General features: G+C 37.4%; 1 protein-coding gene across 36 annotated transcripts in view; it reads right to left on the reverse strand.

The window, feature by feature from the left end:
- The window catches only part of MPDZ (multiple PDZ domain crumbs cell polarity complex component), a 103,392-nt gene that overhangs the window by 38,893 nt on the left and 51,116 nt on the right, over nt 1–13,383 (reverse strand). For all 36 annotated transcript variants that reach the window (XM_080573659.1, XM_080573642.1, XM_080573638.1 and 33 more), the window contains 4 exons: nt 11,464–11,622; nt 7,109–7,396; nt 6,124–6,247; nt 2,537–2,735 (listed from right to left, as the gene is read on the reverse strand). In XM_080573659.1, coding sequence (XP_080429785.1) covers nt 2,537–2,735; nt 6,124–6,247; nt 7,109–7,396; nt 11,464–11,622 — 770 coding nt within the window. The remainder of the gene's footprint in view (nt 1–2,536; nt 2,736–6,123; nt 6,248–7,108; nt 7,397–11,463; nt 11,623–13,383) is intronic.

Consider the following 13,383-nt stretch of genomic DNA (forward strand, 5'->3'; position numbering starts at 1 on the left):
TGAGCAGAAAACCTTGTCTATTATTACAGGAATACAAGAGCTCCTGGAATGGTGGAGTATATGAAAAAGTATGCATTCTGGTAAGGCCACACATCTAGTTTTCCACAAGCAAAGGGAAAAAGAAAAAGAATACATCAAATAAAACTCAGATTGCTGGCTCCTGATCTATCAAAAATTGAATTTCCTTGAATAAAATAAAAAAGCCTTTATACGGCAAGTAAGAATGGCTTCCTCTGCTTTCAGTAAATAATGTTTGCCACTGAAAGACAGGTTTGAAATTAAAATATTCCTGCTTAATCACTTTTTGGGGCCGACCTGGTACCCCAAAAAAGTTCAGCTTAATAGTTAAGGTGTGGGCTTTACAGCCCTGTATGGATAAAGGAATAATACAACCACATTTGAGTGGTTGTACACCCTTGTTTCCGTAGGATGACACCAAAGAGATTCAATGCTTGCTTATTGGAAAGGCTGTCCCTTAGATCATGAATCACATCACATTAACTGTGAAACAGTGTTTATATAGCTCTGTACCCTTCTTAGAAAACAGGAATAACTATCATGAGATAGTGCTCTGTACCTCCAAATTCCTGATTTGGGACACATTTACCCACACATTTGTATCACAGTATTTTTTTTTAAATCTTGTACTTCTCCTGAAAGTGAAAATTACTGAAACGTTTAATTATGCTGATAAAGTAGATTTGTATCAAAACTATGTAGGCCAAAAAATATTGTCCTTATTCTTGCAAGATTCCTTTAGAAGCTAAGAAAGGATTTGGCATTTTATTTGTCTGACAGACAAAAGATGGCTTCACTTTAAACTCTTATCATGGGAATGCACCAAAGAACGTAAACATAAAATGAAAGCTAAAACTCTTAAGTCAGAATGTGAATACCTCAGCTTCTTACAGAAGGAGGTGATGCACTTTTCTTTGGGACATCTGAATGTTCACATCTCATATGAGATTTTGTATTTCCAATGTATCTGGAAAAAGACTAAGACTATAAAGCAAAACTTATATTCACATAGCACAAATGAAGAGCTATAAAAGGATAAGCACAAAAAATGAACACATCTGTGTTGGATCACTTAACTATGGCACTAATAAAAGACTTTGCAGAAAAAATTGTGCTGTGGCATATGTGTATCTCAGCAGATGTACAAACATATTCATGTGTATATACCAACTGATTTCAGTCATGGAAGTTGGAATTACAATGCAGTTTGAAATCTTACAAGAATAATCAATATCAAGTTTTATCAACATTGACTTGCTCATATTCACAACAACTTGTCTAAAAATGTAATCAGTTGTATGAGCAGAACCCACCATTCAAACAAGCTTGTATTAAGTCCTAATCCTACAAACATGACAGCTATGCAGCAGACATTAAACCTACGACCCACAGTGAAGATACCTTGCCCACCTGTTCTCAGAATGCCTGGTCTCTTCAAAGGTAGCATATGACTGAGGAAGAAGCGAATGCCCTGCAGTCCATTTTTAACAGATAGAAACTACACTGTTACACTGGGACTGAACTGATCATTTTCAAGGATACGTTCTTAAAAAAAAAAAAAAAAAAGAGGCTTCTATTAACAGCATCTCTGGTAATTCCATTAGCAGACCTCACCCCGTCCATACTAACACGGGTTTCAGAAAAACAGCTATTAGGTCTTTTTTTTTTTTTTTTTTTAAGCTGTAAACACAGCACTGACAGGTCTGGAGAACTGGTCACAAGCTCAGGAAAACCTCATTTCTAGATGGTGGATATATGGGCAAAGTTAACTCTATAACCATGACAGTTAGAAAGAATTGTACTTTAATGGAAAGTTAAATTTCTGTAAACTGAACTTGAGAAGAAGAAACTTTCTCATTGAGCAAGTGGATTTTTCAAGACTCATATTAAATACTTCAGTTTAAAGTAGTACTCCAAAGTATAGCTATCTATGTATGTGAGCAAAAGCTCCTTCATACGTATTAATGAAAACCTGGAAGTGACTTCACGGAACAGCCTATTTCTGCTGTTTATTACAGATGTACTTACATTTTTTTAAATATTACTTTTCTGCATTAACATCAGGTATCATACTTTCTGTCTGGCAGTCAAAGACAAAATCCATAAGAAAGGTCTCCATCAAATGAAATCACTTGTGCAATTGCCAGACAGTCAACCTTTCAGAAGCACGGATATCTTGAGGAAATCGTTACTTTGTTTAGCAGAGTCATACTGTAAATGCAGAACTCTAACAAATCCTATGCCTTCAAAATAGCCAGGTAGGGCAGTAATGATGATGGGAACTAATCACAGCAATAACTTTTCTAAGAACACCCAGAGCCTCCCACACAAGTGATTTTATCTTTCAGACTTACAAAGCTGTAATTCAATAGTGAATTATTCATCTGAAAGGGTAATTTAAAGATAAATCCACACTGTGAAAACAAACAAAATTCTGATTTAAAAAATCTGCATAAATCTCACCAGATTTTGATTATTAGCCTTTTCCTACCACAGATAATGTTCAAGGTGTACCTACTTGATATCTGGTCCAATAAGTGAATGCCTTCTTAACATAGCTCGGGCCTGTGCATTGGTTAAGTCAGTGGTTGACTCTTCATTAATGGACAGGATGCAGTCTCCTACACCAATCCGTCCATCGCGACTTATTGAGCCTCCATGGATGACACTACGGACTATCATTCCTGAGCCATCTTTATTGGAACTTACTGTCATCCCTACAGTGAAAAAGGCATGAAACAGGTAAGAGTTAATATAATCTATGAGCCCCAGTTCTGAATGACAAGAGAAAGAAATATAACAAGAGGCTGGGAAGGCAGAAGACAGCCACTCGACCTGCCAACGTCAGCAATCCTGAATATTGCCCTTATTCTCCTCGAGTTTATTTCTTCTAACAGGAGACAGGAGTTACAAATCACAATCACAGTATCTTGACTTTATCTTATGTCATTTCATGTATCAAGCTCAATATAAGAAAACAAAGAGCAGTGGAAATTTTAAGCAGAAAATAAGCCAACAATCAAATAGATCTCAACCAAAAAGGTAACAGAATGGCTTCAAAAAAAACTGAATTTGTAATTCTGAGTAGTTCACTGAGTTCATCTGCCACGTCAGTTTTGTTTATCATGGTTCTTTTTAGGAAAAGAATTAAAATGATTAAAGGATTAACTAGAAGCACAGGGATATCAAATAATCTTCTGTAGAAAATTAAGGCAGCCCATTGATTAGGCCCAGAAGAGAATCCTGACTTCTGCAAGAGCATGTGCACTACTGACAGATACAGTCCATTATTTGATTTACATGACAATCCTACCAGTAGTAAAGCAGGATGCTAATCCTTGAGGCTTATATGCGCAATTTAACTCCAGGTTCTTTTCACGAATGGGAAACAAGACAGAAATGGTCTTCCCCGTACTCGCCCATGGTGTATCCACAGGGACTTAGCTGGGCTGCTGGGTTTCATGTCCTAGTGATTGTTCTTATATGCATGGGTTCTCAGTGTAATTTTCAGGGCAGCTAGTGCTCATGCTAACAACACTGTTGACACTTCTAAGAAAAAACATTCTTCACAAAGGCAAAGGAAAGGTACCTGCAGGCCCAACATAGTTTTCCCCTCAACATCTTTGTTGTGCCAAACTTGTTTTCATTCCTTTTTGTGCACTGGCCAACGAGAATGTTTTCCCTAACAAGTTAAAGCAACTGAAGTAAGAGTGCCTTATACAGGAAGATTTACTAGAGAAAGAAGCAGTGAACACCCCGCTTGTGTTCTCCTGGTTTTGCATGTAAACTTCAAGATAGCAAGCAACGGGAGTGAAGTTCTGTCTTCATCATCTCTTACGTTTTTGTCCAGACTGAGCAGAAGGAAGATGATCTTCAACGTGAAAGCTACCCAGAGCAAAGCCTCCAAGGATACTGATTACAAGAAAATTCTAGCCATTTATATATAAACATGACTACGGAAGACAAAGACACAACACATTACTCTGTGAACTTAAGACTGGGGGAGACAAGCTGAACAACAGAAACTGGCTGAACAGAGTTTAAAAAGCAGCTGTAACCCACAGGCTATCCAGATTCAGCCCACCATGCAAACATCTGCCTATGTATCTATATCAGAGAAAAAAAATACTTACAGAACAACACTAATAGAGACACTCAACTTGTGCTTTTTCGAACTCCTTACAGAAATCCTTACAAAAATCTCTTACAAATCTCTTAGGGGTCTTGGTTCCTCACATTCACTTGCAGTTGAAATCAACACAGTTGTCTAAGCTGTAAGAAGACAGCCCTGAGTAGCTACGAACTGTCCAGTAAGTGGATGAAAAGCTTGACATGGGCTAGCAGTGCACACTTGCTGCCCACAAGGGCAACTGCATCCTGGGATTTACCAAAAGAAGTGTGGCCAGCAGGGCGAGGAGGGTGATTGTCCCCTCTGCTCTGCTCTCATGAGATCCCACCTGGAGTATTGCACCCAGGTCTGGGGCCCCCAGCAAAAGAAGGATGTAGACCTGTTAGAGCAAGTCCAGAGGAGGTCACAAAGATGATCAGAGGGCTGGAGTACCTCTCCTGTGAGGACAGGCTGAGGGAGTTGGGGTTGTTCAGACTGGAGAAGAGAAGGCTCTGGAGAGACATAATTGTGGTCTTTCAGTACTTAAAAGGGGTTTATAAAATAAGATGGAGAGAAACTTTTTGCTTGGGCAGATGATAGGACAAGGGGAAATGGTTTTAAACCAGAAAGGGGAGATTCAGATTAGAGGTTTGGAGGAAATTCTTGACTCAGAGGGTGGTGAGAAACTGGGACATGTTGCCAAGAGAAGTTATGGATGCCCCATCACTGGAAGTGTTCAAGTCCAAGCTGGACGGGGCCCTGGGCAACCTGATCTAGTGGGTGGCATCCCTGCCCATGTCAGGGGGGTTGGAACTAGGTGATCTTTAAGATCCCTTCCAACCCAAGTCTTTCTATGATTCTATGAATAAGCTTCTTAGACATAGGAATATAAGCACGGGATTTCACCTGGAGCACTACATTCAGCCCTGAGGCCCCCAGCACAAGAAGGATACGGAAGTATTAGAACAAGTTCAGAGGAGAGCCAAAAGGATGATCAGAGAGCTCAAGGAGCACCTCTCCTTTGAGGACAGGCTAAGAGAGTCAGGGTTATTCAGCATGGAGAAGAGAAAGCTCCAGGGACATCTTACAGCAGCCATCCAGTCAGGGAGAGGACTGAAAGAACAAGGAGGAATGGTTTAAAAACAAAAAAGGGTATTTTAGATATTATGAAGAAATTCTTTAATCAGAGTTTGGTGAAGCACTGGAACAGGTTACCCAGAGAAGCTGTGGATGCCCCATCCCTGGAAGTGTTCAAGGACAGGTTGGATGAGGTTTTGAGCAAGCTTGTCTAGTGGGAGGTGTCCATGCCCATGACAGGGTGTTGGAATTAGATGATCTTTAAGGTCCCCTCCAATCAAAACCATTCTATGATTCTATGACTTGAAGAGGACAAGGAGTTCTCCAGCCTGTTGTGCCTGTTAATGCCACAATGCACCTCTAGTCAGAATGCTCAGGATGTTGCAGATTGAAGATCTTTAAAAATCTGAAACTCTCTAGAAAATGATGACATCTTTGAGTCACAAATAGTATCTATTAAATGTATTAATTATCTGATTTTCAAAAATACTGAAATTTACGATACATGTAAAAATCAGTATCAAGGAAGTGAATGGCTTGTTTAGATCCTTTTGACCATCTTCAGAAAACAAGACGATTTCACTTTTACATGTATTTGAATCTGCAACTCTTTTACCACAGGTGTTTTGTTTTTTTGTTTGTTTGTTTTAATCTCAAAATACAGCACTTGTTGGCCCTATCTTGTTTTTCCACTGCATTATGCACAGACAGTAAAAAACAACGTATGAAAACTGTACTGTTAACACTTAGGATTGACTGACTTCCTTTATAGAAAAAAAAATCCTTAGTGAGAGTGGGCACCTTATTTGCTCTTAAAGGTGACAGCAAGTGGATTAATCTTTACTGGTAGAACAGGAAACACAGGAGAAAAACAGAAAGCATGTTCCTGAACAAGTTACAAAAAATATCAGGTACTTTACCTAGACTTGAATTGCCTTTTGCAATAGTGATGGTCTTCTCATATGTATTTTTGACTGAATTTGGGGTTGTGGAACTTCCCTCCACAGATACTGAGCAGCTCTTTTCCATTGAGAGCACTTGATCCTAACACAATGGAAAACAACATCAGTTCAGAATGTCAATATAAAAATATGACTAGACACAGACCTTAACTCATCTTACCTTTTACCAAAGCTATTATTAATACAGATTCCTTATACAGTCACTAGAAAAGTCAGTCTTTCAAAGATCAAACTCATATATGTGCATTCACTATGTAACATAGAATCTATTGCAAAATATATTGTTTATAATTAATTTAGGGACACCAGTTACACTCTTAAAATAAGTGGGATGAATTCAAGAGCTCACTGACTCACTCACCAGAGATGCCTCTCGATTTGCCAATGCTAAAGTAACAAGGCTAATATAAAATTGCAACTCTTTTAAGAATTTCTTAAGTAATCACTGAATTGAAGGAATAGAAATAGGTCATAGCAACGGTCATATAAAGAAAAACTGTATTTGCACACACTGGCATCACAGGCTAGTATGGAAGTTGAACTGTGCGATCTTGCATGAGCACCGGGATGTAACCTCTTCCATATGTCCAGATATCTGCAGAAGTTAACAGAACAGCCTTGCTCTAGACCCCTGGTCTGCCCAACAAGAACACCATGCTCCAGCAGTGTCTTGTACTGTGAGTATGAGCAGACTTTTAAACAACCACTGTATCTCCAGTCTCTGGGAGATTACTATCTTGAAGCCATAAATTATCTCCTGTTTTGGCTACTTCCACTAAATTTTAAAGTTTTGATGTCAGCTACCACATTTGACTCTTGACATTACAACCAAAGAACCATATGGGGGTGCTAGCCAGCGTCAATTTCAGCAGAAGATTCTATAACTTAATAATGCCTTTCCATGGTTTGTTTGTTTTTTATTATTTAAAAAAAAAATATTTACTTTTCCAATGCCATCAAGCTGCATGGTAGTAGCAAGGCTTGTACTTTGTGCAAATTCTGCTGTTGTCTGAGATCCAGCCCAAGTTTCTGTGTTTTCACTTTCATTTTGGTTGATAACCGAAACATCCAGAGGCAGAAGATCCTTTTTAGCAAAAGCAGCTGCAGTTTCCAGGTTTTTGCCTGCTACAGATTTTTGCTCTCTCACTCTTTCACTCAGATCCATGTTGTACAGATTCTTGTTGGATATATGGTAATCAGCTGCTGCATTTAAAAATTCCTCTCCAACAGCCTGTTAAAAACAGGAGACAATAAACAACCATTATTATTTTGTAGTATAATTAAAATTTGTATTTCATGCTAAAACCTTAAGTAGAAATTAATGTCATGGAACTGTTGTGGTTTTGGCTGGAATAGAATTAATTTTCTTTGTAGTGGTTCACATAATGCTCTGTTTTGGATTTTTTATGAAAATGGTGGTGATAACCCTCTGATCTTTTAGCTGCTGCAGAGCAGTGCTCACACAGAGCCAAGGCCTTTCCAGCTCCTCATGCTGCCCTGACACCGAGGAGTCTGCGGATGCACCAGGAGCTAGGAGGGGACATAGCTGACCAAAGACATATTCCATACCATATTATATCATGCTCAGCGATAAAAGCTGGGGTAAGGAGGGAGGAAGAGGGGAGGGAGGGGATATTTGCAGTGATGGTGTTTGTCTTCCCAAGAAACTGTTACTGAGTCCACACCTGGAGTATTGAGCCCAGCTCTATGCTCCCCAGTAAAAGAGGGACATGGAACTACTGAATCGAGTCCAGAGCAGGGCTACTAAGATGACAGGGGACTGGAGCACCTGTCATATGAGGACAGCCTGAGAGAACTGGGCCTGTTTAGCTTGGAAAAGAGAAAGCTGAGGGGAGATCTCATCAATGCATATAAATATTTGAAGAGACAGTGTCAAGAGGATGGAACCAGACTCTTTTCAATTGTGCCCAAGCAAAAGGACGAGGGGCAGCGGGCACAAACTGAAGCACAGGGAGTTCCAGCTGAATATGAGGGGGCACTTCTTTACTGTGAGGGTGACAGAGCACAGGAACGGGTTTTCCAGAGAGGTTGTGGAGTCTCCTTCTCTGGAGATATTCAAAACCCGCCTGGATGCCATACAGCGCAACATGCTCTAGGTGAACCTGCTCGGCAGGGGAGTTGGACTAGATGATCTTCAGAGGTCACTTCCAGCCTCAGCCATTCTGTGAAATTCTGTGATGAGCCCTTCTTTCCTGGAAGTGGCTGAACACCTGCCTGCCAATGGGAAGTGGAGAATGAATTCCTTGTTTGAGTTCTCACACTTTTACCTTTCCAGTTCTCTCCCCCATTTCACCTGGGGAGAGTGAGCAAGGGACTGTGTGGTGCTGAGCAGCCTCCTAGGGCTAAACCATAACAAGAATTCAAGAATTTAAAAGTATTTGTTGTTACATCAGTGTCTTCAGTAGATCATTACAGGCATTTTTCTACAGAATTTACTTGATTCTTCAGACTTCTTCTATTTTATATGATATAGAAATCAATGAATATGAAATTACTGCTGAAGGCCAAATTCTAGTATTGTATCATTCAGTAAATCTTAACTAACTTCAGCAAAGTAGTGTCCACTAAGACATCGGCAAATCAGACACAACCACCACCAGCAACTTACTAAAATTAAAGCATACAATTGTCATCCTAAGGTGGAAGAAATTTGCAAGACCAAGGTCTTTATTTTCAAATCACTTTGCACACTACAAGTAATTTCAAGCAGCTTATAAAACAACCATGCAATCTGATTATCCATTTAACTGAGGAGAAACATATTTCTATACCCCTTCCATACAAAGAAGAAATAGTAAAAACTCAGTCAAATCTCAGCAAATAAATGAACATGGAAGTTTCATAGTGTGACAGCTCTGCAATACAATGATGCAGTTACAGAAGTTTAGCAATCAGTACTTATTGCTGGTGTCATTATTCAAAGCATCATTAAAAGGACAAATTTCTTTACATGAAATTTATTTAGATTTCCAAGATCCCAAGGTCTCCCATTTCAAGTATTTTTAAGAAATTTCAACAATCACTAGCTTCTGGAAAAATATCCAAATATTCTCTAGCTCAGCTTTCAAAGTAATTTTAGAAACATGAAGGCCATTAGATATTAAGAAGATATATCAAAGACTAAGAGGTTGGATGTATAGGTTCTTTATCAATATTAGGGAATTTTCTCTTAAATGCAGTAAATGTAGTCACAAGAATTTCTACCTCTATCTGTTTTAGTTTTTATCTGCTGGTCCTATTAAGTTGTCTTCTACTTTTTCATAAAGTGGGGAAAAAAAAACATGATTCTCCAATTTATTTTCTAGTATATATTAAATCAAAATTCACATGATTTCAAGATATTTTGCAACATTTTGTACCAACAGTCAAAATTGTGTTTTTTTTTTTCCTCGTCATTCATGAGGTGCATAGATGCTTGTTTTGTACCTAGACATTATCAAAAAAGGTTCACCTGTAAACAATTGGTTTAAGTAACATCTAAGAAGATAATTGAGCAAGGCCTAAATACAGCTAATCTGCATGATGTAATCGATGAAATAATTTCCTATCTTTTGGAGAACAGAACACCAAGACTATAATCTATTTAAATAGGTTTCAAAGAGAGCTGTGACACCTACTTTTAACTATGTTTTGTATTCATTTCCAAATCAGTGGGAATGTATTCATTACAAAGACCCATACAGTGTTCAACATTTACTCCGTATGCCATGCATGTGTATTAAAGTAGCAGTATATGCACATTTTTGATTTGTTTCATTTAAGGAAAGCCAATGCTTTGATTTTTGAAGACAAAATTTCAGGAATTTTTAACAACATCTATGTGGTACCTCTTTAGAGCATTTTGATTAGTTTGACTTAGAATATTTTTTATCACCTATTTTTAAATTGACAGCAAAGGCATTCAGAATCAGCATTTCAACTGCCCTTGTAGTCAGAAATAGCTGAAATACCTCTGCATTCCTTGTTACACCTTTTTTCATTTTTTACTGCATTTCAATTGCTTCTAAAGTTTTCTTTTACCAACCGGTTTCCTTGCTATATTTACTTTGTGAAGCCATTCATAATTGCACAGTGTAAAATATTACTTGTAGAGAACACTCCCTTCGTACTTGTGCATGGAGAAGAACAGTGAAATGTCATGACCATAATGTTTAAAAATGAACAAACAAACAAACAAAAAAACAACAGAAAATAAAGCCATCTTTAAGTCAAAACCAAAAATAACTTAAGGATTCCTAGAGCAGCAACATGAGATATAATGTAAATCTAACCTCTGTCTCATAAAATGCTTCTCAGCATGCAAAATACATAATCTGTTTAAGTAACAATTACGGAGTTAAACAATGCAATCTGTCCCACTGGCACAGCAGAGATGTGCTCTTTTGTGGATTGGGAGAAGCCATTAGAAGATGAATTTAGCTTTCAAACACAATGCCTTGTATGGGCCAAATATATAAGGGATAAACAAAGATACTGTGGCTCAGGCATGAATAAAAAAGCAGAAGCTCCTTTATTGAAGACCACAGATTGCAAACCTGGAAAGAAATGCCTACAATGTTTGGTTCAAAGACGGTGAGTGCTAAGAGAAATGACTCTGAAGACTCTGGATTAGTGAAATAGATCTATAGATTGACAAGATAAAGGATCATAAAAAAGACATGGAGAGAAACAAAGCCAACTTTGATACAATCATAACGGTCTGTGACCAGCAAGAATTAAGATACTGGTCTTTGTAATATGCTTGAGAAATTTAAAAAAGAAATTAGTAGCAATCAGAGGTTTGATATGCTTCATATTTAATTACAGTGTAATTATGAACAATTCATGCAAGAACAAAGTAAACTGATTAACAAGTACTCTAACTACAAAGAAGTAAAAAAGCAAAGCTTAGGATGAAAACGTACTAAATCTAAAATTCTGTAGAATGATGCAGTTATTTTGTGTTACCACTTTTTAATATGCTCTGAAGTAATACCGGTTAAGTTTTTTTTGTAGTTGACTGTTCACCACAGCTTTAACATTACAAGTATCTCACTGTATTATACCTGGCTATACAAAACACAGCCCAAGTTTTCAATCTTCCACCTGTCTCTCTCTTCCACACAGACAACTGCAAGACACCAGCATTATCTTAAATAAAACGGTATTTAATCTGGTAACAAATGGTTGTGCAGATGGAACAAGGACAACATCTAGTAATACTGCTGCATACAGAACACTGAGCCTTTTCACATTCATAAGCAAGTTTTATCATCAATAAAATCATCCTTATTTTACCTTGGGAGTTGACGAGGGAAGGGAGAGGGTGTAGTTCAGCTCATCACTACAGGTGCTGCCATGCAGAGCTAACATTGAAGCCTGGAAGGTGTCACTCTCCGGAGAATACTGAGATTCAAAGGTGGATTCATCCGCTAGATCTGCCTCTCCAGAGTCCACCTAACAACAGAAGCAATTTAATCAGCCAGGCTGTCTGTAACCTTCACACAACGTAAGCCCCAAACACATGTACCTCAGTCGCTACTAACTGACTGACACTTCGCTTTTTTTTCCCGTGTTTTACAGTGAGGTTAAATTTGTACAGCACAGTAGGAAAAACTTCTTCTTCCAGTTACATATTATGTTACTCCATCTTCAGAGATGGCAAGGAACATCTGAATTAAAGTTAGAGTCTGAACTGGAACAAATTGTAGGGCTGAAATAGGCTAGTGCCTCCTAATAGAAATATGAGGTGTTAGCAACTACTATTTTCTTTTACAATAATTCTTTTACAAGAATTAAGGCTGTAAAAATAATGAGCTTCACTTAGTGACATGAAAGAAAAGAAACTGCAACGTTTTCCAAAACATTTATAAAAAGTCAGACGTCACAAATGCTTCTTATAATTTTAAAAATATTTTATATTTCACAAGAAGATTAATACTGAAATTTCTCTTATCTTACATACGAAATAAGATTTTAAAAAGAGTTCCAAACTTGAGCAGTCTTTTTCTTTTTAGGGGTGTTCTTTTTCTTCAGTGAAATATAATACACAAATCTTGAAAATAATTTTCAAATACTAGAATAAAATTAGGTCCTAAAGAACTTAATTCACGGTGCTTCATATTCTATACTTTGACTATAATTTTATCTCCCCTGGCAGAGCTCAAGGAAACATCGTATGCTAACAAAAATGCTCAGTGGAGTTCAGAACCATGACCATACTGTAAACTTATATGAATCAGCTAAGTGTAACCATCCATCTGCAGAGATAGAATCTAAGTGTTATTTTGCAGCTTTTGATGTTAATCACAAAATTAATTCATTCATTGTCAGATGGACAACAACAATAGCAAAAATCTGCAGTGACTTCAAAAGACTGATTCTTTTCTGAGGTACAAATGATCTGTTTTTTATTGTCTCAACCCTAAAGACTTAACATACAGTTTAAACTACTCCTTTGGTGTAACTCACTCTCAGCCCATCTTTTGGAAAATACACATCAGTGATACTGAAGCTAAGCCCTAAATAATGATTGTGTAAAAAGGGGAAAAACTAGAAGAATCTGAGCATTGATTTATCTATTAAAATCAATTCCTTGTGAATGCACTCTGTAAACACATCTTTGACTTGATGATTGCATATTCAGTTTCATATTTTGCATATTTGACAGTCAGTTGACATAGCTGACAACTTTAACCATATAATTATCTGTTATATTCATTATTCTTCAGCTCGGTTTTAATTTTTTTTATATGAATCACACATAGAAGTCAAAATGTTAAGTCCTTAAGATTTAGTCTGATCTTTTCTACACATCTTTAATTAAAGGATATTTTCGATACATAACCTTGTTTCTTCATACTTCTTTCTCCTCTATAAATAGAGTAAGGCAAATCCTATTATGTTGAAATAACTAGCAGTTTAACTACTTCATCAAGATAACAAACTGAAGAAAAAAAAAAGTCTTGTTAAAAAGCACATTATTAAAAACAGCTTGTCATTTGCAAATGTGAAAAAATATCAAACACACTGCAATCAGTAATTCAGAGATTTTTCCTTGGAAGGTTCCATTTCAGGTTTTTGTTTTGTTTAATTTGTTCCTTCAATGAATTAAGTTATGGTGTTTAGTACAAACTGTTTTACCTACTCATATCCCCAGAAAATGGGGGCCAAACAACTTCAACGTAAGTCCCAGATCAGTATGAATAATCGTGAGAA

The sequence above is a fragment of the Anser brachyrhynchus genome, assembly GCF_964034855.1.
Source record: "Anser brachyrhynchus genome assembly, chromosome: Z".
Classification (NCBI taxonomy): Eukaryota; Metazoa; Chordata; class Aves; order Anseriformes; family Anatidae; genus Anser; species Anser brachyrhynchus.